Below are 21,636 nucleotides of genomic sequence, written 5' to 3'. Positions count from 1 at the left end.
GATATGTATAAGACATGTGTTTTCTATAGATAAGTCATGGGAGAAGGATCCAGACCGGAACGGTGGCAACGGCATGCCCTTATCGCTTGACATCTCAAGATACGGAGTACCACTAGACTACTTTGAAAGCCGCTAGCATATCTCCGATCCGGAGCCGCGAGGGCCAAGAACCAAATGTGAAACCCCCGATAAGGGTGACTGATAGCGTCAAGATGCAGTAGCCAATCATGTCTGGCCGGTCCGGTCCTACTCCATTAGGCTAGATCTAGATGAAATGGTGATAACCCCGGTTGCAGTGGAGTACGGTACAGAGTACCAGTGTCACATTCATCATTGGATAAAAGAGGCCATTTTACGTTGTTAATGATGCTGCAACTCGTCTCCTCTTGAGATAATTCATAAGTGTCTACTACGTAACCTCAGGTCATCTTGCCCTTCCTATCCGCATCTTATCTTGTTTCGGCAAACTTTCCTTCCCCCTCTTTCCCCGCTCTCGTCTATCTTCAAGGATTGCAACCAAGGTTGGCATCAAGTCCCCATCATGGCCAATCAAAAGCATGTCGTTTTCGACGTAGTCGGCACCTGCGTCTCTTTCGATGCCTTCTACAAAGGCATCGACCGTGTCATTGGCGAGAAGCTAGCCACCAAGCACATCACAGCCAATGCATTCGGCTACACTTGGATGACGGCTGCCGAGCTGGAGTTCACCTTTCTCTCCGTCTCTGAGCGCCATCGTCCCTACAAGGAAGTCTTGCGTACCTTGTTCTACCGCACTCTGTTCATGGTTGGTGTTGCGGCACCACGAGAACTCGTCACGGACGCAGAAAGGGACTCCTGTGTCCTGGCTTATTCGGACCTTGAGTTGCGACCCGGAGCTCAAGAGTGCTTTCAAATATTGAGAGACGCCGGCTTCACAGTGTGGTGTTTGACAACAGGTGATGTCAAGCGTGTGGGTGGATACTTTGAGCGCGCTGGCGTTGACATGCCGCTCGAGAACCTCATCAGCTGCGATGGACAGGGCGTGGCCAAGCCCGCGTTGGCTGCGTACAAGCCAACCCTAGCTCGATTCGCACCGGATGATGTCAAGTGGTTTGCTGCTGCTCACATGTGGGACGTCTCTGCTGCGGTCAAGGTTGGCTTCCGGGGTGCTTATTGCACCATCTATGAACAGGATCCCTGCTCTGACATCTTCGACACCCAGATGGAGGTTATAGCTGATACACTTCCGGAGATGGCAAAGGGGATTGTAAAAGCATCGCTTTAGCTCTTGTCTGTTTTGAATAAGCTAAATTAACCTTGTTTTAATATGATCAGCCTGCTCTGCCTAGTTTCCTCCGTGAGGTCCTGTAATGAATCGCCCAAGTATCTCTGTCTCGGACTGCGTAAGCCATCCATCAGTCGGAGAGAGATTTTCCGTCCCAAAGAAGGGCAGTTGAAGTAGAGGATCCGCCATAGGGTCGTAAGCACTGAAAAAGTCCATGCTGGACAGGGCCTGGAAGTCCACGGGCCAACCAGACGTGGAGTCCGTCTCCGCTTGATTACCTGAGGCATTTGGAGCAGCTGTTGTAGCGGCTTCGAGACCATTCTTGCCCGCCAAGGTGGCTCCCCAGCTGCGGAATGCTTCGTATGCCGAATCGGAACCTGCTTGGTTACGGCTACCCACGTCATTCGGCCGTGGTCCAGCGTGCAGACGAGCGAGAGCACGTTCAAGCGACTCGATCAAGGAGACTTCAGAACGTGCCGACTCTCCAATAGCAGACATTTCCCTTATCATATCCAATCCATCACATAACGACTTGCGGAATTGATCAGAGAGATTGCGGATCGAGTAGGCAATTAGCACCAGCAACGATGCCCTACACGCACTGTATTCGGGATACGAGGCCCGAGCAAGACCCATCTCGCTCGACCGTAGCTGCTGACAAATATCAAGGGCTTCTGTTGCCGCTTTTATACAGTCGCTTATCAGCTCTTCTCGGCTAGTCCCGAGTTTCGAGGCTGTTCTTTCGTTGGTCCCAGGACTGTTTTCGGGAACGGATGGACTTGTCGCTGAGTCTTTTGTATCTTTCTTCAATAAAAACGGCCTCCCAACAAACATGCGCACCAGGCAGTAATCGAGTCTCAGATGCATCACTGACCGTGACTGTGTCATTGTTGGTTGCTCATTCGAGCCGATCGTATCCGGAGGGAGAGATTGCCACCATGTGATCAAACTGTCCCTTTTGGCCACAAGTCGCGATACAATTGTGACTATCTCTCGCTTTCGACAATTGCGCAAGATGTTTCTGTATAGGTGTTATTCATAGGTAACCGTATCTTGTCTTATGCGTGGAGGCTTGTTCTCAACTTACATTTCGTGATACATGTCTTCGAGAAAGTACATCAGCTGTACAGAGACTCTTGAAAACGAAGCTCGTTTACGCTCATCATCTGATTGTAAGCCCCCTTGATGCACTGGTAGAGTGGCATCGATATTTGACCGAGACACCGAGATGGGCCGGCCGTGGAAAATAGATATCTTTCTTCTCTCGGGTCAGCGGAGTGCAGTATGGGGAAGAATAGCTTACCTTTCCACCACGTAGATCGTCCACCAAACGCGGTTTCGAGTCTCGATTACGCTTGCGTTAAAGGCGCTGTTGCTGCATTTGCGATGCATGCCATTCTGCATCCCTAATCTAGTAGCCAGGTTGAGGTATATAAAACCAAGGCCAGAAGCGTCAATCGGCACTGAATAGTATCCGAACAACAGGCATGCCTGCACACTTTCGAGGGATGAGATTTCGATGATTTCGGGAAGCAGCCGAATTGCTTGTTGGTAAAACATGGCGCCTATCTCTTCCTCCAAGAGGCCTGGCGTCGAGGTGGTATCAGATCCGTCGGTGTGTTCAAGATGAGCGTATTGTGTTCCAATGGCAAGGACGGTCAGGAGGATACTGACCGTCGCTTCACTACCAGGTTGGGACAGAGCTTGAGGGCTCTTGTAGAGCAGATCTAATTTCTCAAAAACCCAGCTTTGTTCAACGAAGAAGAGATAACTCTCAGCAAACTTGAAAAAGACTGTCACCAGAAAGTTTGATATGCTGGCAGGAGGAAACGATGACATTGCTTCGGACAAGTGGCTACGCCCAGGACGTAGGTGATGCGCACGTGGATAACCATCCGAGTCATCATTCTGACTATTGGCCCCCTGCACATTATTAGTTAATGATGTATAAATCATAGGTATTACCCATAGGTAGTATAAAATACCCGTCGGCTCTCCGGTTCTTGTATCTGGCTCTCTATTAGGTTTTTGATGCGCATGGAGAAATTCCAGTAAGAGAATTCTCCTGAGAAATCTGTAATCCTTTAGTGTCCGTCTTCAATGCAAGTCAAGTATGAGGTAACGAACACGCTGCCGTATCTCCAACTGGTTGCATTGTACACGCCTCATCATCGATCTCCAACGCTTCCAAGTTGTCCCCCAACGCTTCCAAGTCCCTCGGGCCCTCCAAGGCCGGATTTAGACTCTGATGCTCGGCTTCGAGTCTGTCCGCTATGTTGGAGAGGTTCTCAGTGTCCAGCGACACTCCTGGCATGGTGCGCCGTAGTATCCGCTCCATGTGCTTTGAACGTTCAATCAGTTGGCTCGTATCTGGTCTCCGACGGCTTTCTCTTCGAGCTGTCAGACATGCTCTCGACAATCGATGAAGCTACTCACCTCGGAACGTAGGCCCGAAACTCACGAGGTTTCGGGGTCGGATCTGTATATCTACATTGTCGTTGGAGATGGGAACATCTGCGGCACGGGAAGCCGCTTTCACATTTCTCTTTCAATCGACGACATTCATCGCACCTATCGCATCCGACATTAGACGAATTTGGTGTACCCCTCCTGGGCTTGTCTAGGAATCTTACGCTCGGGAGACGCGTCTTCGTTGTTCCATAACCACTCGGTCTGTAACTGACGGTCGTATTGAGTCAGGTAGGGAGCTCACTAGGTATGAGATAAGGGATGTTGATGAGTATGAATGCATGTTCGTTCCCCAATCTTGGAGCCGACGTGACTTGCATGGACCCCGCTTTTCCAGCAGCTATCCCAGAATAGTTAGTCACTGTGCAGCGTCTTATCTTGAGTAAGGTAAGATAAGCTTGAGGAAGAAAGCAAGTTAATTGATAGTGAAAGCTTATGACATCTCAATGATATATTTTAGGCTGGCACAGCATAATTTACAACGGCCAAGCAAGGGGATGGTGGTGAAGGACCCCCCAACTACGGATAAATTGTTACCAGTAGTTGATTTATGGGTTGGGAGAGACAAGATGCTTCCTCAGCTTCGTAGATGGGGAAGACTAAGTAGTGGGAGAATAAAACATCTCTACAAGGCATAGACTAAAGCGTGTCTGTTGTATAAATGTGAAAATAAATAAATATTTACCTGGTTCCACTTGCTCATGTGCTATGCTGGACTTGATGGGCCTTGAAGTCCTGATGCTACTTACCCCTCGCAACCTCTGTCTTGGCGCTTTGTGGGGTCAGCTCAGCAGACCATTTCTAAATACCCTGGATCTGCCAAAATACAGGTTCTCGTATGTGGGACAAAGAGGAGAGACTTGATTTACTTCCTTTACTATAGGCATTCCTATTATATCTCAGAACCAGCCAACAATATCCTTTTTCCCAAATATTGGATCTGCGTCCTACAAAAACGTCAACTTTTGCTTATCATTAACGAAATCATGTCTCCCCCTAACTCAAAACCGCGTCCGGTCATTATTGTTGGGGCAGGCCCGGTTGGTTTAATCACGGCAGTCAACTTGGCCAAACTCAATGTGCCAGTGCTGATTCTAGAGAGGAACCACGAAGTCGACCAGTCTCCCCGCGCGGCTGTTTATCAACCTTGTGCACAGGCGGAACTGCTCGAATCTGGAACACTCGACGATGTCCGAAAGGAATCTGTTCTCAATGATGTCATGACTTTCTGGAAGAACAAGGAGAGGGTCGCTTCTATCACCAAGACTCAAGATGCCGATAGATTCCCTGCCGGACTCAATTGCCCGCAACCCAAGCTAGCCAAAATCTTGGTCGATCATCTCCTCAATAAATACAATGCTGAGATCAAGTTCTGCCAGAAGGTCACTGAAATCAACCCCGACGAGGGACAGGATATAGTCGAAGTCGTGGCTTTAGACACTAACACAAACATCGAAATCAGATACACCTGCAACTGGCTGGTAGGGGCCGATGGCGCTGGATCAGCCGTCCGGAGACTCTCTGACATCACATTTGACGGCTTCTCTTGGCCCAAGGAAGACTTTGTCGCAACCAACGTACGCTTCGATTTCATGAGGCATGGGTTTTCTACAGCCAACTTTATCATGAACCCTGTTCACTGGTCCGTCGTATGTATTCTAGACGATGCTGGCCTTTGGCGTTGTGCCTTTGGCGTTAAGGCAGGAATGACAAACGATGAGATTCGGGCCGAGATCGATGAGCACTACAAGCATATCTTTCCAGTCTGGCCTGTCGAATACGAGCTCGTGGAGCTAAACAAGTACAAGCCTCATCAGAGATGTGCTTCGACTTTCAAGAAAGGAAGAGTTTTGCTAGCGGGAGATGCTGCTCATGTGCGTACTAATTCTCAAAGACCCTTGCCACGATATTCTGTGAGATCGTCTGAAGTACTGACGAACAGCCTAGAGCAACAACCCTATTGGAGGACTGGGATTGACTACAGGCCTCTTGGACGCAGGCCCCCTCGGCCGTGCTCTCGGTGCCGTGATCAATGGTCGAGCACGAGAAGACCTCCTTGACTACTGGGCAAATGCCCGTCGCGACAAGTGGCTCACTTTCACGAATGCTTTCTCCATTGAGAATAAGAGAATGATCCAGATGGGAGGATATAGTGAAGACCCTCTTGGTATATGGGCCGATGATGAAGTCGCGAAAGAACATAATATGCAGAAGTGGGTAAGGACGGCAACTCCAGAAAAGAGACAGGAGGACACTCAGTTCCATGAGTCCCTTGCAGACATCCATAACCAGGACATGGTCCATGTGAGGCAATGGAGCATTACTCTTGATCCTCGGTGGATGGAAGAGTACGAGGATCCAGAGGTAGTGAAGTACAGAATTTCACTTCGGCCAGATAGGCCCCAAGTATAACTATTGCTGGTCCTGTTTGGAAACCATTCAAGTCTCTATAGCTCGGATGTACTAGATTTAGGTTACAATCTTTTAAATACTGGTAAATTGTATGTGACTTTCACATAATTAGAACCTACCTTTTCCATCTACGTGATATAACCGTAGGCAAATTCTAACACTTTTAAGATATAGAGTATTGCGTCAGGCAGGTTCGCGCTACCCAGCACACCCGCCAGACTCTAACTTGGTATTTATCATCAAGTCACGAAACCAGTTCTACCTCGTTTCAACAACAAAGACCCGTTCTTAAATGGGTGTCTGGGAAGCTGTAGAAAAACAAACTTAAGACTTATATTAGTAAGTACAGCCTCGATTTGTAAGTCTCAGGTAATTAATTTACTCCAGACCTGCAAGGCCCTTCGTTAGGATATCGAGCCTTACTGGATGTAACCCATTGACGTTATTTATAATTTTACAGGTAGAAAAGCATGGTAGCTAGAGGTAATAGATTTAAATCAGACTGTATAAACTATAAAGACTAGCAGCTCTATTTAAGTAATTCGCTATAGTTACCAGTACCGAGGAATAATTTATATAAAGGAAATATACTCCGGAAACAGCTATTGCTTTATTTCCGCCGCAAGGCCCGCCCAGTAAGCACATTTCTCAGATAATGAGTTACTTATTTGTTCCATCCTAGTATTGTTCGTCTCGATGTTTAGAAAGCTACTGCCCATGGATTCCTTCCAAAATGGCGTCCCGTTAGCCCTTAAGATGTTAGGATTGCCAGCAGACCGAGCAAAACTAGTCCAAAAAGCCTGCACTACAGGGACTACCGCAGCATTAGATTGACCAGGTTTGTAGCTCGTGGCCCCCGGCAGAGCAGCGTAGTTTATGGCGAATGATGGTCCCCAGACAGCCTGCGTGTCGAAAGTATGTGGCACAATGTAACCAGCTTGGACTTCGATCGGATCAAAGATGCGATCAAGATATAAGTACACTGGAACACCGGCATGATGGAGACCGGCCGCAAAGTGGAAAGCCGGACAAAGGAAGGAGGAATCGCCGAACATTTCTGCCGCTCTGTAGTATAGTGGAGCCTGCGTCACGTTGACATTGGGATACGTGGCTGGTATATCTGAATAAAGGTGGTTTAGCCTACTCAGGGCCGTTGTTGTCAGACCAGGGAGTTGCGCCGTTAGGAAATGGTTAACATCTTCAGTAGTATTGGCCTGAGGTGCAAAGACCGTTCCTTCCGTGTTGGAGGATCCCAGGATCATTGGTTTGTCTTTAGCAAACCGTCCTTGTTGAAGCAAAGTGGAAGGCCGATCTGGGAGAAGGCTACCGTCGATGGTCGGACCATATCCAAAGAGGGCGGGCTCATGTTGACCTGGGAATGGGATAGCCACATTCTTGGCTTGGAACTGTTCAATAGGCAACTGACGCAGACATTCCAAGTCGCTACAGTTCGTAGCCTTGAGCAGGTGATCGTAATGGAACTGCATCTCATCAACAGTGTAGACTGAGGGCAGATACATAGACTCGGCAATTCCTGCACTCCAATGCTTAGTGCTATTTGTAGACTTACCTCCGTATGCCAGTAATTGTAGAATGACACTGCCTCCGCCAACTGAAGTACCGAAAAGTGTTACTTTTTTCGGATCGCCTCCGAATTTGGAGATATGTTCATGAATCCATTCGATAGCGGCCATCTGATCGTGAAGTCCCACGTTCAGGTTTCCTTCTTCTTTCAATTGATGGTTGGCAAGGAACCCGTACGGACCAACACGGTAGTTGAAGGTGGCCACAATCATGTTTCCCTGGGTTGCTTCGATGAGGCCGGAGCCATTGTAGTTTGCGTTGATGATCTGGACAAATCCACCACCTTGGAGCCACAACATGACTGGAAGGCCGCCATCTTTGTTGAAGGTCGCATTTTTCGGAGCGTATACGTCGATGAACAGGCAGTCTTCTGAGAACTCTAAGTCGGGGGTCGGAACAGATGGGGTAACGCCATAACAGACAGCGCCGTGCTAGTATTTGAAGATTAGATGTAGGTCTAGATTGTGAGTGTTATAACTCACCTTGTGAGCCTGGACTAAGTGTGTTTCATTGAGGGGTCGATCAGGCAACCAGAAACGGCGTGACCCCGTGGGCGGCGCGGCGTATCTGAGCTAACATAAGCAGCATGTCGAGATGAGAGTGTTGTATCAACATACCGCATACCCAGGAACTGGTTGAGGCCGTTGGAAAGGGCTACACCTTCGTATTTAGCATAGCCCAAATTAACACGAGGTGCAGTCGTTGACGAGCAGCTATCGGCAGGCTTTGCGGCTGCAATTATGCCTTTGAAAGAGGACGTGCACAACAACACGATGTACGAGAGTCGTGGCAACATGGTGGGTAAGTCTGGTGCTCTGGAAGGTATTGAAAAATAAGAATATTTGGCAGTCTGTGACTTGAGTAGATCTAGGAGTGGTATGTGATAAGCACCTTATATACGTATTACAGACAAATCATCACCAGATATTTAAGATAATTGCAGATCCTACATAGCCAAGAGGGTAAAGCGTAAACTGAATAACATTTGTAAGCGCACTGCGAATCAGACTGTATTTGTCAGGACTCCAACTTGACTAAACAGTTCGCGCGCGCTTGTATGTAATCTTGAGATGGATTTCGGCCCTGCTAATGTGTAGCTTTTGCTGATTTCGTTCCTGTCACAACGCAGCTCCACCACGCAGCTCATACGCCAGCGTAGCTGTCATAGGCGGATTTGCCGAGGATCGCGTACGCTCTACCCCACACAGCCACACCTAGTCTGGAATAGCCTCAGGAAACAATTGCGTGAGTTATCCAGCGGTATGCTTTTAATTTACTCTGAGGCATGGATTACTAGGGTAGACAACTAAAGGACAATGAATTACAACGTTTTGCTGCTGCTCGTTTCTTATCAGACTGTAAATCACTTGGATCAATAGCAGCGCTGAACTTCAGAAGGCTCCCAATGCGATTCGTCGAAATTCCCGGTTGTTATCGCTGGTTCCATCGCCTGGCCGGCAAAGGCATGCAATGCAAGAGTCAAAGTACAGGTTATCACTCCGGCCAGATAGGCTTTAAGTGTACATATAATGGTTCCCATCTCGTCACCAATTGGGGCCTGCTCGATACACGGCCATATTTCCAGCTTTACTAAGAGATTCTTAAGAGATCACTGTAGAGCTCTACTGCACAGTCGCTACATTACACCAATCCAGTGTCAGAATTGTACCAGACTCACTTTCAACGATGTAAAGAGTCTTCTCAGCCCCCTCTCCCCAAGTTAAATTAGTCGTGCCGGAACCAAAACCCTTTGTCGTGACGGCTGCAAGAGGTGTGCCGTCCTTGTGGTGCACGAAAACCATGCCCAGTGTAGAATGAGCAACAAAGAGATCACCCTCTCGATTCGTCAACAGGCCATCAGGTCCCCCAACACCAAAGTAACTCGAAAATCGCCCTGTTCGCTGCACACTGCCGTCTGGGTACAAGGGCGCAAGCCAAACACTATTGTCCCTTGTCATGGCGACGAAGAGGTTCTTTTCATCTTTGTCGAGAACTAGGCCATTGGGCGACGGACAGTTGCGAAGCAGCACCTCGACGCGATTAGGGCCACTTCCTGTGTTGAAGCCTGAGCTAATGCGGTATACGCGCCCCGTTGGGTCTTGAAGCCCGCTCATGCCCTGATCTGTGAAGATTATGCTGCCGTCGCAGGTGACGATCAGGTCGTTAGGTCCCTTGAGCCGCTCGCCGTTGAAGCGATCCATCACAGTGGTCATAATCTTGGTTTCGAGGTCGAGAGCAAGGATGCCATGTTTGAAGTCGGCGATGAGGAGTTGGCGTCGTTGTTTATGCCATGCTAGGCCATTGGGCTCACCGTCGTATTGTATCACAAGGTCCCATTCATTTGTATCTAGATTGACGGCAAAGATCCGGCCGTAAGGGATGTCGGCAAGATACAGCGTATCGTCTATGACGACTGGACCTTCAAGGAAGCTGTCGAGTGGTCGTCCACGTTTCTGGTTCGTCGAGTGCTCTGATACGCCAACAGTGCGAAATTTGAATGGAAGCGTGGTCAGGAGCTTTGGCTCTAGCACGGGAGGGGGGGCGAACCAATTCATCTCGCAGGATAGCTGAGCAATGTCCAGGTGATGCTGACGTTTCGAACTGGTAAAGGCATGGTTACATAGTCTAGGTCATTGGGCCAAGAAAAGACCGGGAGCGGAACTCTGCCGTACATACGCACCCGCTGGATTTGGAGAACGGGCAAATGCCGCACGGGGTGGTGTATGGAAATTGATCACGGAGACTCGCCGCCAAGCGCTGGGGCGGTGTTTGCTCCGCTTCCCCACGATTCCGGGGCCCCGTGGGGAAGCAATCTACATACCAGGCTACTCGTGAGTCTATTCTGATTTCCCCTTTGTTTGCTCGTTGTATCCAGCGGATTCCACCCGCCATTGCCTGCAACATCGGCAGAAGACTGTCCGCTCATCACAATGCTATATAAACGATGCTATATCTGACTCCATTTCACTACTGTACAAATGCTCTCCATCTCATTCTCCATTCAATCAAGGATATCCGCATATCATGTCAGGCCTCAAGAACCAGCAACCATGCCTTCACCTCGAGAACAACACCGAAGCCACCAAAGCAAACACCGAGAGCCCAGTATCCTTCGGCCAAGCGGATGAGAAACGGCTTGTCCGAAAGCTCGACAGGACCATACTCCCCTGGATCATGCTCCTCTACCTTCTCTCTTACATCGATCGAAGTAACATGGGAAACGCCCGCAATATTGGCCTCGCAGAGGATGTTGGTCTCTCCAGTATCCAGTATCAGATTGCCTCAGCTTCTTTCTACATTGGCACGGTCATATTCGGCACGATTGGTGCCTTGATGTTGAAAGTAGTCAAACCTTCCACGTGGCTGGGTATCTGTGCCGTGGGCTGGGGCGCTGTCAGTACTTTACAGGCTGCATGTGTCAATCCCGGAGGACTCATCGCTGTGCGTTTCTTCCTCGGGGTTTTTGAGGCATCATTCGCCCCTGGATGTGCCTTGTACCTCAGCTTCTGGTACCTCAAGTCTGAACTATCTCTGCGCATCGCGGCATACGCCGGTATGAGCGCCCTGAGCGGTGTCATCTCAGGCCTAGTTGCTTACGGTATGGGCCTTGCCAACGGCATGGCTGTTGCTCCTTGGCAGGGCTTGTTCCTTGTCGAGGGCCTTCCGACAATTGCTGTGGGGGTTGCTACTTTCTGGATGCTACCTGGCCGACCAGAGTCCGGGAAGTCGTTTTGGTTCACGGACGAGGAGCATCAAATTATCTTGGATCGACGTAGCAGGTTCACCAAGAACGCAGACGAAGGCATCAGCAAAGATCAAGTCAAAGCGTAGGTCTTTCTCTATTTATTTGTCCGACTAGCTATCCAATAATTAACGAAGAATCCGACAGAGCTTTTCTTGATTACCGTCTTTACCTTTTCTGCGTCATGTATTCCGGTCTGTCCTTGTCCCTTGCCGTCGCTGCCGTGTTCCTGCCTACAATTGTAAAGGATTTGGGTTACCACTCTGTGCGGGCGAATCTAATGACAGCTCCCATTTACGCCGTCGCCTATGTCATTTTACTTATCACGGCCGCCTTGTCTGACAGGTTTCGGGTCAGAGGTATTCCAATTTCTATTGGAGGGTTGATCGCTGGGACTGGATACATCTGTCTCGGTCTTTTGAAAGACGACTTGTCGCGATACATAACATGTTTTCTTGCTGTCACGGTATGTTGTCCATATAGCAGTCGGAGTTTCATAAAACCCGCCCACTGACCCCTGTTGTCAAAGGGAACATATATGGCCTTCCCTATCGTCCTTACTTGGATCACATCGACTTTTGCTGGAGACACAAAGGCAGGCGTCGGCCTCGGTATTGTCATTGCTGTCACTCACGCCGTGGGCGTTGCCGCGTCCAACATCTATCCCAAGACTGACGCACCGTACTATCTCATGGGCAACGCAGTATCAAGCTCCCTTGTGTTCCTCACGGCCTTGAGCGCTGTTGGTATGAGTGTTATGCTTTATAGGGAGAACCGCCAACGTGATCGGCGTTTCGGTAGACCTGAAGCAGGCGTGCCCATTGACATGGGAGGCGATGCTGATAGAGCCCAAGATTATCGTTATGAAATTTAAAATATATATATTACTGGGAAAATAATCTATAAACAGCTAAGTTAATAAATCAGTATTAACTACACTAGAATATTATAGATAATATTATTAATAATACTTAAATAAAATTAAATAAGAAAATAAGCTAAATTAATTTATTTATAAGATAATTACTATTAGATGCTTAATAATACTTCTATATTAGTCTTGGACTAATATCTTAATACATCAGGTCTATTGCAACTTCTAGGACACGCTTTCTGGTTTGCGATCCAGACTTCTTTCTCATTGGGGGCATCTATAGCCTTGTGCTCTCACTGTGAATGGTATACGTTGTATGTCATCACCTGGAGGGTCTACGAACTGCGAGCGATAGAAATGAGACAAATGGGCTCTGGGAGGCTCGAGACGGTTGCTTCCTAATTCAAATCGCTATGCCTCCAATCACACTGATCGATATATCGGAGCTAGAGGTAAAAGGTAATTAGCACAGTATTTAGTGCCAGACTTAAAGGAGGTAAAAATCAACGTTAACTTAGTAAAGTTAAATTCTAAAGAGAATAGAGTTCTTTGTTCCGTTGCTAATAAAGAAGGTAGTGCCAGCTTATGCAATCACACAATCTGGGGAAATACACCCACGAATGAAAAGAATCACCGGCGTGCCTTATTGCCGAACGCTTTGGGGGAAGTTACACTAGCTAGTGCAATTGAGGAATCGCATCGCATCTCCCACTTTACGATGTCACGCACCGTGCAGCAGTTTTACTTATTTAAAAGTCGTTTGAGAAACAGCTGGAATACGTTGAATGTGCCGGGCATCCGAGATGGTTCAGATTCCAGACTCGATGGTGAAACATGACAGCCTGACAGGTTGCTCTGGAAAAATGCAGTCCACCAATTGACTAAACTTTTTGTGGCGTCGATGTTAGTGTTTCAATCTTAGCCCCGGTAGATTGGGGGCGATGTGGAGCACTCTGGTAATTCCCGATCCAAACTCGCGATCCCTAATCCAGATGCAGGGCCGATGATGTTGTAAACACGGGCCATTGTCACGGCTGAACGGCATCTATACGCGGGTACTTCATGATTCAAGCTTCGAATGCGCGCTTCAGATATAGTTAGGGAGTGCACTTGGTATATAAGAGAGCCGCGTGCTCTTGGCATCATCGACGATCTTATTCTTGGCATCCGCATTCCATTCAGCAGTATACTTCACTTCGTATATATACTTTCTCTCAAAACTTCCATTCTTTTAAAATTCATTCATTAACATGTTCTCTTCAACTGTCCTTCTCAGCGGCCTGGTCGCCTCTGTACTTGCAGCCCCAGCTCTTGAGCCTCGTGCCAGCTGCACTTTCACCGATGCCGCTACTGCCATCAAGAACAAGGCTGGCTGCTCTACCATCACCCTCAACAACATTGCCGTTCCTGCCAAGACCACTCTCGACTTGACGAAGCTCAAGGATGGCACTCACGTCATCTTCCAGGGCAAGACCACTTTCGGCTATGCTGAATGGGAGGGTCCTCTCATCTCCTTCACTGGTAACAACCTGCTCATCGAGGGAGCTTCTGGACACTCCATCGACTGCGATGGTAAGAGATGGTGGGATGGCAAGGGTAGCAACGGCGGCAAGACAAAGCCCAAGTTCTTCAGCGCCCACTCCCTCAAGAACTCCAACATCAAAAACCTGAACGTTCTCAACACCCCTGTCCAGGCTTTCAGCATCAACAGCGTTACCAACCTGGGCGTCTATGGCGTTCACATGGACAACTCTGCCGGCGACTCTCTCGGCGGACATAACACCGATGCTTTCGACGTTGGCTCCTCTACTGGCGTATACATCTCTGGAGCTGTCGTCAAGAACCAGGACGACTGTCTCGCCATCAACTCGGGCACCAACCTCACCTTCACCGGCGGTAACTGCAGCGGTGGCCACGGTCTCTCCATCGGATCTGTTGGTGGACGCTCTGATAACACCGTCAAGACTGTTCGCATCCTCAACTCTGCAATCTCCAACTCCGACAACGGTGTCCGCATCAAGACCGTTTCCGGCGCTACTGGTTCCGTTTCCGATGTCAAGTACGACACCATCACTCTCTCCAACATCGCCAAGTACGGTATCGTCATTGAGCAGGATTACGAGAACGGCTCTCCTACTGGAAACCCCACTTCTGGTGTCCCTATCACCGACGTCACCATCAACAAGGTCGCCGGAACTGTTAAGTCCAGCGGAACTGACGTCTACATCCTCTGCGCCAGCTGCAAGAACTGGACCTGGACCAACAACAAGGTCACTGGTGGAAAGACCTCTACCAAGTGCAAGGGTATTCCCTCTGGTGCCTCTTGCTAAGTGTTTTGAATTTGGGTGAGGAGAAGTACATGAAGTTGTGTAGAACATGACATATAGCTGGTACTATCTTCTGTTTGTTTTCTTTGTACATATAAGCTATCAGTTAATACTATTCTCTCTGATGCACATATTGACATTCTCTGTCTATAGCATATTATGTGAAATACAAAGTGTGCAGATTTAGAAGTATGATTTATCTATCGGATAATCCGTCTTTCTATATAAAACATGGTTATGTGTAGAATTAGGCGGTCCAACATCGAAGGCTGTTGAGACATTTACTCGTGCTCCGGTGGGCTGTCAGCATCAGTTAGAATGATCCACTATAGCTTAGTGAGCAGTACTGTGCTGCCCTTTATCTTTGATCTGTCTTGACTCTGCACTGTCCTTTCGCCAGCTCTAATAATTATTTCTCTTCTATTCGTTTAGTGTTTATCGTTTCCGAAAGTTACTATGAAAACCTGTGTTATTTTGACATTTTCCGGACTACTAGACTCTTATTTAAACTAAGGTGCTTAAAACAGTAGCCTTGTCTCAATGCAATCGAGATACCCAAGCTCCTCATTGACCGAGCAATGGTAAGGAACTCTTAATTAGTAGGGTACGTGAATTAAATTCCTAGGCTTGCAACGGACCAAGAATAAGATTGACGATGGTTCTTTGAGGCTCAATCCGCTCAAATGAGTCGAACCATGAGACGCAATCGTCATTGGCTATGGCTGGTCACGCAGGATCTTTGGCCCCGACTGCGGGGTCAAGGAGGGCCCGTCAGCAATAAGATCGGGGCTCTCAAGACTAGAGAACATCAAGTTTCCTACGTTTTGCTGTGAAAATGAGCAGAATTCCTTTCGTTATACGTCCAAAGAATGCAGCGGCTGACTTGGAAGATCTGCCTTACAAGTACGTTCCACTCGGCGCTGGACAGATAAGACTGCTGCACCTCAACCCTGGTCAAGAAGCAGATCAGCTCAATGGCGAGCTGATTGTCAAAAACTTGGAAGAGCTTCCCCCACGACGAACAGCAGGCACTGCAGCTCAAACAGATCCGATAGACCCAGAGAAATACGTTTGCTTTGACGCAATCTCCTATGTTTGGGGCCAGTCGACCTTCACAGACACCTTTTTCACCGCTCAAGGGTCCATTCCGATAACAGCATCACTCGCTTCTATTCTACGCCGACTTCGCGACGAAGAAAGGTCCCACCTTTACTGGGCTGATGGTCTTTGCATCAACCAGGTAGATATGGCGGAGAAAGAAGTCCAAGTGTCTCTCATGGGCATCATTTACAGCTCTGCCATAAGGGTTCTGTGCGATATTGGCGAACAAACAGAGAACTTCGCACTTATACTCGACGCCATAGAGCGCTATTGGAAACAAAACATCCGTCGTGGACTTGTGCTGGGTCAGGGGGACTCCATGATCCTCTCCGGAGAGTCAACTGCAAAGCTCTTGGATATCCCATACCCAACAGATGAGGAGGCAGATGCCATTGAAGGGGTTGAAGGAGACGAATGGCCTGCGAGGTATCGTCAACTCATTTCTGCGCCATGGTTTCACCGCCTTTGGGTCGTGCAAGAATTTGTCCTTGGACGCGATGCAGTCATGATCGTTGGGCGTCGATACATCCCTTGGGGACAGCTCTGGGCAGGTACTTTATGGTATAAAGGAGTTAAGTGGCCGTGGGATCAAGCTGAGTTCACCAACGAGGACCTAGTGAGCCTCTTCACATCATATAATTCCATGTGTATAGTTCGTTTATGTCGACTCATTGATCTCAACACGTCACATGGCCGTGAGTTGAACGAGATTGTCAAACTACTCATGAGTGGAGTCGATATGAATCAAGCAAACTTGCCAATGAGTATGGTGTTCTTTTCCTCCCACGGCTGCAGTGTGCCTCGGGACCGTTATTTCGGTATTCTCGGCATGATCGATGAGAACGACAAGGAGAAAGCACTCAGTCTTCGGCCTGATTATACTTGTTCTATGAGGGACATAACAATGCGATTCTGGAAATATGCATTGCAGACTGATTCAGGGGGAGATCTCCTGCTTTGCGCTGGTCTACCTGGTCGTGCTGAAGAATACCCTACTTGGATACGAGATCTTTCTGCACCGAAACCATTGAAGCATGTCTGGATAGCACGTCCCATTAGTACTGCGTGGCATGTAGCAGGGGGGCAAGCAAGCACGTGGTCTGTAGACTTCAGCAAGGATGATAGTGATCAGTGTTTCGTCCAAGGGTATCATATCGACAATCTTACTGACAAGTCATCTAATGGAGCTCCTGGTCCTTTCAACTTTGTTGCCATGACTCGTTGGATTCAAGAAGCCTTCAGCTTCTTCATTGGGCCTGATACATCGGCTGGTGACTTGGATAGACTATATCCTCTAACTGCCGATCTTGTCCACGAAGCGGCTCTGAAGGTGATGATGGATCACAACAAACAAGACACCATGAGCCCCGATGACGAACAATTTAAGGACATGCTCCGTATAGGACTATCTCTGCCTACCGTAGCCTTCTCTCAAGATACTGAGCAAAAAATGGCGCGAGAAGAGCCGGCTGAAAGAAAAGCCACCGAGGAAGAGACCATTATGGCGAGGATCATTTCTGAATTCCAAGATGAAATGCCCGCCTTGCAGGAGCTGTTCCATCGAATCTATAATGCAAGAGGATTGGGTTTCCATAAAACAGGGAGGGGCCTTTTTGCACTGATACCAAAGATCACCCGCCCTGGTGACTCTCTTTGGATCTTGAAGGGATGCAGATTGCCTGTTGTATTACGGCCAAGTGTATCGCATAACGATTCATATGAGTTTGTTGGAGGTGGCTACGTGTATGGGGTAATGAACGGAGAGATGCTGGAAAAGCCTGACTTTAGGTGGCAAGAAGTTTCCCTCAGATGAGCCACTTCTAGTCAATCTCCATTAAATAACACCTGTAATACAAGTTGCTCCTTTGATCTCTAACAGTTGGCGCATGTTTAAACTTGAACACCTATGGAGTAGTGGTAATTAATCTACTAGGTCAAAAGACAGCAGGGTGTTCCGCCTGAGAGTCCTGTTGATATGTGGTTGTACTAACTAGTATACTCGATATCAAACTTGTATTTACGTGTGAGGCGCGCATGTGAGTATCTATTCATGCTTATTAGACCCAGCGCGAGCCTCCCACTTTGGTTCGCCTTGCATTCCCATGGTAAGCTCAAGATCGATACGCTTTCTCCATCCCTCCGATGGACCCCTACTGGTTGCCATTCGGCAATAGGCTTGTCCAAATCACACCCAATCCGATCCAAGCTTAATACGGCAGAGTTCGATCTGTTTGGGACTGGATTCTCAGCACTGTATACAATTTTAAAGGCACACTTTTCGGGTACAGCTCTGACACGGTAATGTTGGCTGTAGAAGAAAGAATTTCGGGAGTTCTTGCCCATCTGATCAACGTAGTAGGTTTTACTATTTATGTAGTTAAAGGTGAAAAAGAATACTAGCGCAGCGACGGCCCATAGTGCCTTGTTTCAGCACCATCCTCGTTTTGCTATAATGATGTAAATGTGCTATACAAAAAAGGGTAACGACCGGTCCGATCTGGAGTTCAGAGGCAGGCCAAGATACGATTTACTTAATAAAGCAGTTCAGTGCTTTTGCTTCCACAATAATTTAAACTTTAAACTACCTAAAAAGGCTAAAATTAAGCATCTAGACACCAAGCAGGAGCTTAGTCTCTCAATTGGCCTGTAAAGTTCCAGGCTAAAAAAACAGTACTGGTCTTGTTTAGTGGAGTCCATGCTTATGGATGCCTAAAGAGAAAAAAACTTCAAGAGAATATAAAATCAGAAATCGCAACAAGAAGGAGTTGATATTTCCTGACATCTTCAGTGGTCTTAACTCTGTCACAACAACAATGCTACCTTATCCTCAAGGCCCAGCTCTGACATCCGCTCAGGAGAAGCTCCTATGGGATAACGATGTCGTCAGGAACCTCACCGAAGAGCAGTGGAAAGCCTTTGGGCAATGGGTGGGAGCGAATGACCCAACGCCCCTGGAAGCAAAATATTGGATCACCAAAGAAAATGATCTCGATCTCAACATCTTTTCTTTGCAGACTTTGGCTTTGCTCGTCAAGCACGCCAAATTTGCACACTGCGGGCAATCCTCCAAGACCTTGGAGCAATCTTATACGGTAACTCACACCTCGTCAGTGATCAGCGTTCTTAACTACTTATACATTGATTGATACAGGAAGATGACCTAATCGTACGCAAACCAGGCTTTGGTTTACTTCTCGACCACATGCCTGATGAGAAAGACCGGTTCCCTATACTGTTTCCTGATGATATTGATGATGGTTGGAACGCTGTTGTCCTTCTTATCCGGGAATGCTGCATGCTCAAAGTCATATATGAATTGTCTGATAAACAAAGATGGTGGGAGAAGATCAACGACAACGAAATTGCAACAAAATGGAAAAAGGAAGCTCTGGCTATGGGACTGGAAATCCTATCTTAGATACGCCGACTTTACTTCCGCCATGGCTGACGCTGTAAGTTAATGATGACATTTTTCTGTCTTGAGATATTAACGATAGTGCCTAGTGTATTCAAGAATTACGAATCAAAGCTGATCTATATGAGAGAACGGGCCTTATTCCTGTATATGATTATTCCGCCGCTGTGCTTAAATCCGATACTATCATGACCGCTGAACTAGCAAAGTCCCTCCAAGAGGCGGTCAAGATATTGGAGGATATAGCACCCGAGCAACAGGACTGGCATCCCGGCAGTGATCGGAAGGTCCTCGATCTTGTTCACCCCTCCCTCTAGCCCTTAACGTATGGCCGGTCTAGAATCTTTTTGGACCGTGTCATTGGTTTAGAGGACGCTTTTACTGCCGAGGGACAAGCTGTCATGATCCGTGCGCCTACCGTTCATGGCTCCCACGGACCAAGTTTCAGTGACCTTTTCCCAAAGATTCCAGTGGCTTCCTTGCGATGTTGTACTGGATCCTGCAACAGGGAGCGTCAAGATTACGAGTTACATTAACAATCTTCATCCTCAAGAGCACGCACACTTATACCCTATCGTCGAAAGGTTTATCAAGAAGTCCTTGCCAGCTTGGGACATCCTTTACCGCTGGCAAGATGACTTTGCCGTACAGAGGCTTCAGACGGAAGAGGCAATACTTGATTGCCAGGCTGAAGAAGATGTCAATTGTGGCTGCAAGCCGTGGGACCGTCCTCTAGGCCAGGATGAGGCTCCTCGACATCCTTATGAGCCTGGTGGTGAGGAATATGAGGAAGACTCTCGTTGGTCTCTTTGTGACATCGACGAAGTGTCTGACACATCCGAGTTTTGTGAGGGATCAAAGGACAAAGGTCTCTCTGACCAAGATGACTCTGATCAGGATGACTCTGACCAAGATGACTCTGATCCAGAGCAGGGCTACTTTCAGGGATCTCAGCGGAGAAAACTAGACGAGGCGTGGTTCAAGTCAACACACCGTGTCAATGTTCCTGATTCAGACCCAAACGCTGCTGGTTATGTCAAGATCACGCCTGGTGATGTCAAAACCACTGGTTTTTTCAAGGACAAGAAACAGATCCAGGTCATCGTTAAGCTGGCTAATATCCACCTGACACCAGAAAGTCCTTCTTACGACGGTGGTTCATGGCATACTGAAGGCCAGCTTAAAGAACATATCGTCAGTACAGCACTATATTACTACGACAGCGAGAATATCACAGACTGTTCTCTCAGCTTCCGTACTAATACCGTAGATCTCTCAGACGAGATATCCTACAACCAATATGAACATGGCCCGATTTACCGAACATTTGCAATCGAGAGAGAGGGAGATCGACAGCAAGATATTGGCTCTGTGCACACCAAGGCTGGAAGAGCGATTTTCTTCCCGAACCTCATGCAACATCATGTCTCACCTTTCAGGCTAGTTGACCGGACGAAGCCAGGCCACAGGAAGATTCTTGCACTGTTTTTGGTTGATCCAGCTATACCTATTATCAGTACTTCTAACGTGCCACCACAGCAGAAGAATTGGTGGGACCAGCATCGCTTACACAATGGCGAGTCCTTGCCTGATAGCGTCAATGGCAAGGCCAGGGACGTGGAATGGCCAATGGGGCTGGAAGAAGCCAAGGTTGTAAGGCTACAGTTAATGGATGAAAGGACGTCGATTCAGGAGCAATATAGTGGAGGAAGTTGGAATTTCTGTGAGCATTGATTACAGTTACAGTGGGCTAATATGGTATAATGTTCATTTAACCTTGATAGTCAATGACATTATCAATCGTAGTAGAATTGATTTCCTTGCTCCTCTTCGTAGGGAGGGAGTATGGGTGAATTTATTGACAGAGGTTCTGGATGCTATAAGCAGCTCGGTGGGTCGCATGAGCGTTCGACCAGGGTGCTCCAATGCGACAGAGAATGCAGGCTCTAAGGGAACATGGCAGGGAAGCCCCGGTAGCAATCGGAGTGGCGCTCAACATCACGTTATTTGGACTCAGGCTGTTTATATAGTGTTAGGCAGTCAAGCGGGGAATTACTCCCAGAAGCCTTATTACGGTATAGATAGTAGTTTCTTTTGTTCTCTTTTTTTACAATCTTGTGTCCCTTTTTCAAAGCTCTTAGCTTGTACTAGTCAATTGAGTTGAGCGAAATTAGTTCAGATGTCAGCAATGACACCTCCATGCATGCCAAAGTGACAATATTGGATGGTGGCGGCTGAGTGGCAGAGAGGCTATCGACCAAACACCTATAGAGGATACCCATGCTTTCAGCTAAGCCCAGGGCGCGTGATGCTTATAATGGCCTGGGCTGATGGATAATCGCTGTATGCCTCGTCAGGCTAAATTTTTGTGCTAGGATCACTTGATCAAATTTTTGAGTGGCGTTCAGCTGATAAAGACAAAACAAGCAAGACCCCGCCTCAAGAATT

At 47.9% G+C, this 21,636-nt stretch overlaps 11 protein-coding genes across 11 annotated transcripts; 8 read left to right on the top strand and 3 right to left on the bottom strand.

Annotated features, from left to right (window-relative positions):
* Positions 1–541: 541 nt before the first annotated feature.
* FSUBG_11363 (2-haloacid dehalogenase) lies at positions 542–1,264 on the top strand (the record flags this gene model as incomplete). The annotated part of the gene is made up of 1 exon (XM_036676038.1): positions 542–1,264. One exon carries the CDS (start codon positions 542–544, stop codon positions 1,262–1,264), a length of 723 nt encoding a protein of 240 aa, XP_036533166.1.
* Positions 1,265–1,324: 60 nt separating this feature from the next.
* Positions 1,325–3,578, bottom strand: FSUBG_11362 (fungal specific transcription factor; the record flags this gene model as incomplete). The annotated part of the gene is made up of 5 exons (XM_036676037.1): positions 1,325–2,285; positions 2,352–2,399; positions 2,568–3,187; positions 3,250–3,338; positions 3,392–3,578. The coding sequence occupies 5 exons, from the start codon at positions 3,576–3,578 to the stop codon at positions 1,325–1,327; spliced, it is 1,905 nt and encodes a 634-aa protein (XP_036533165.1).
* A 1,141-nt stretch (positions 3,579–4,719) lies between these two features.
* Positions 4,720–6,145, top strand: FSUBG_11361 (3-(3-hydroxyphenyl)propionate 2-hydroxylase; the record flags this gene model as incomplete). The annotated part of the gene is made up of 2 exons (XM_036676036.1): positions 4,720–5,607; positions 5,681–6,145. The coding sequence occupies 2 exons, from the start codon at positions 4,720–4,722 to the stop codon at positions 6,143–6,145; spliced, it is 1,353 nt and encodes a 450-aa protein (XP_036533164.1).
* Positions 6,146–6,747: 602 nt separating this feature from the next.
* Positions 6,748–8,525, bottom strand: FSUBG_11360 (triacylglycerol lipase II precursor; the record flags this gene model as incomplete). Its single annotated transcript, XM_036676035.1, has 3 exons — positions 6,748–8,160; positions 8,212–8,296; positions 8,347–8,525. 3 exons carry the CDS (start codon positions 8,523–8,525, stop codon positions 6,748–6,750), a joined length of 1,677 nt encoding a protein of 558 aa, XP_036533163.1.
* Positions 8,526–9,351: 826 nt separating this feature from the next.
* Positions 9,352–10,284, bottom strand: FSUBG_11359 (lactonase drp35; the record flags this gene model as incomplete). Its single annotated transcript, XM_036676033.1, has 1 exon — positions 9,352–10,284. The coding sequence occupies one exon, from the start codon at positions 10,282–10,284 to the stop codon at positions 9,352–9,354; it is 933 nt and encodes a 310-aa protein (XP_036533162.1).
* Positions 10,285–10,753: 469 nt separating this feature from the next.
* FSUBG_11358 (major facilitator superfamily transporter) lies at positions 10,754–12,345 on the top strand (the record flags this gene model as incomplete). Its single annotated transcript, XM_036676032.1, has 3 exons — positions 10,754–11,556; positions 11,619–11,937; positions 12,001–12,345. 3 exons carry the CDS (start codon positions 10,754–10,756, stop codon positions 12,343–12,345), a joined length of 1,467 nt encoding a protein of 488 aa, XP_036533161.1.
* A 1,250-nt stretch (positions 12,346–13,595) lies between these two features.
* FSUBG_11357 (endopolygalacturonase) lies at positions 13,596–14,675 on the top strand (the record flags this gene model as incomplete). The annotated part of the gene is made up of 1 exon (XM_036676031.1): positions 13,596–14,675. One exon carries the CDS (start codon positions 13,596–13,598, stop codon positions 14,673–14,675), a length of 1,080 nt encoding a protein of 359 aa, XP_036533160.1.
* Positions 14,676–15,507: 832 nt separating this feature from the next.
* Positions 15,508–17,586, top strand: FSUBG_11356 (triacylglycerol lipase II precursor; the record flags this gene model as incomplete). Its single annotated transcript, XM_036676030.1, has 1 exon — positions 15,508–17,586. One exon carries the CDS (start codon positions 15,508–15,510, stop codon positions 17,584–17,586), a length of 2,079 nt encoding a protein of 692 aa, XP_036533159.1.
* A 1,000-nt stretch (positions 17,587–18,586) lies between these two features.
* On the top strand, positions 18,587–19,191 carry FSUBG_11355 (WD40 repeat 2; the record flags this gene model as incomplete). Its single annotated transcript, XM_036676029.1, has 2 exons — positions 18,587–18,865; positions 18,925–19,191. The coding sequence occupies 2 exons, from the start codon at positions 18,587–18,589 to the stop codon at positions 19,189–19,191; spliced, it is 546 nt and encodes a 181-aa protein (XP_036533158.1).
* Positions 19,192–19,213: 22 nt separating this feature from the next.
* FSUBG_11354 (Armadillo-like helical) lies at positions 19,214–19,505 on the top strand (the record flags this gene model as incomplete). The annotated part of the gene is made up of 2 exons (XM_036676028.1): positions 19,214–19,225; positions 19,278–19,505. The coding sequence occupies 2 exons, from the start codon at positions 19,214–19,216 to the stop codon at positions 19,503–19,505; spliced, it is 240 nt and encodes a 79-aa protein (XP_036533157.1).
* A 106-nt stretch (positions 19,506–19,611) lies between these two features.
* Positions 19,612–20,922, top strand: FSUBG_11353 (uncharacterized protein; the record flags this gene model as incomplete). The annotated part of the gene is made up of 1 exon (XM_036676027.1): positions 19,612–20,922. The coding sequence occupies one exon, from the start codon at positions 19,612–19,614 to the stop codon at positions 20,920–20,922; it is 1,311 nt and encodes a 436-aa protein (XP_036533156.1).
* Between the last annotated feature and the right edge of the window lie 714 nt (positions 20,923–21,636).

The sequence above is a fragment of the Fusarium subglutinans genome (genome assembly GCF_013396075.1).
Source record: "Fusarium subglutinans strain NRRL 66333 chromosome Unknown NRRL66333_c0000214, whole genome shotgun sequence".
Lineage (NCBI taxonomy): Eukaryota > Fungi > Ascomycota > Sordariomycetes > Hypocreales > Nectriaceae > Fusarium > Fusarium subglutinans.
This window is presented reverse-complemented; position numbering and strand designations above follow the sequence as displayed.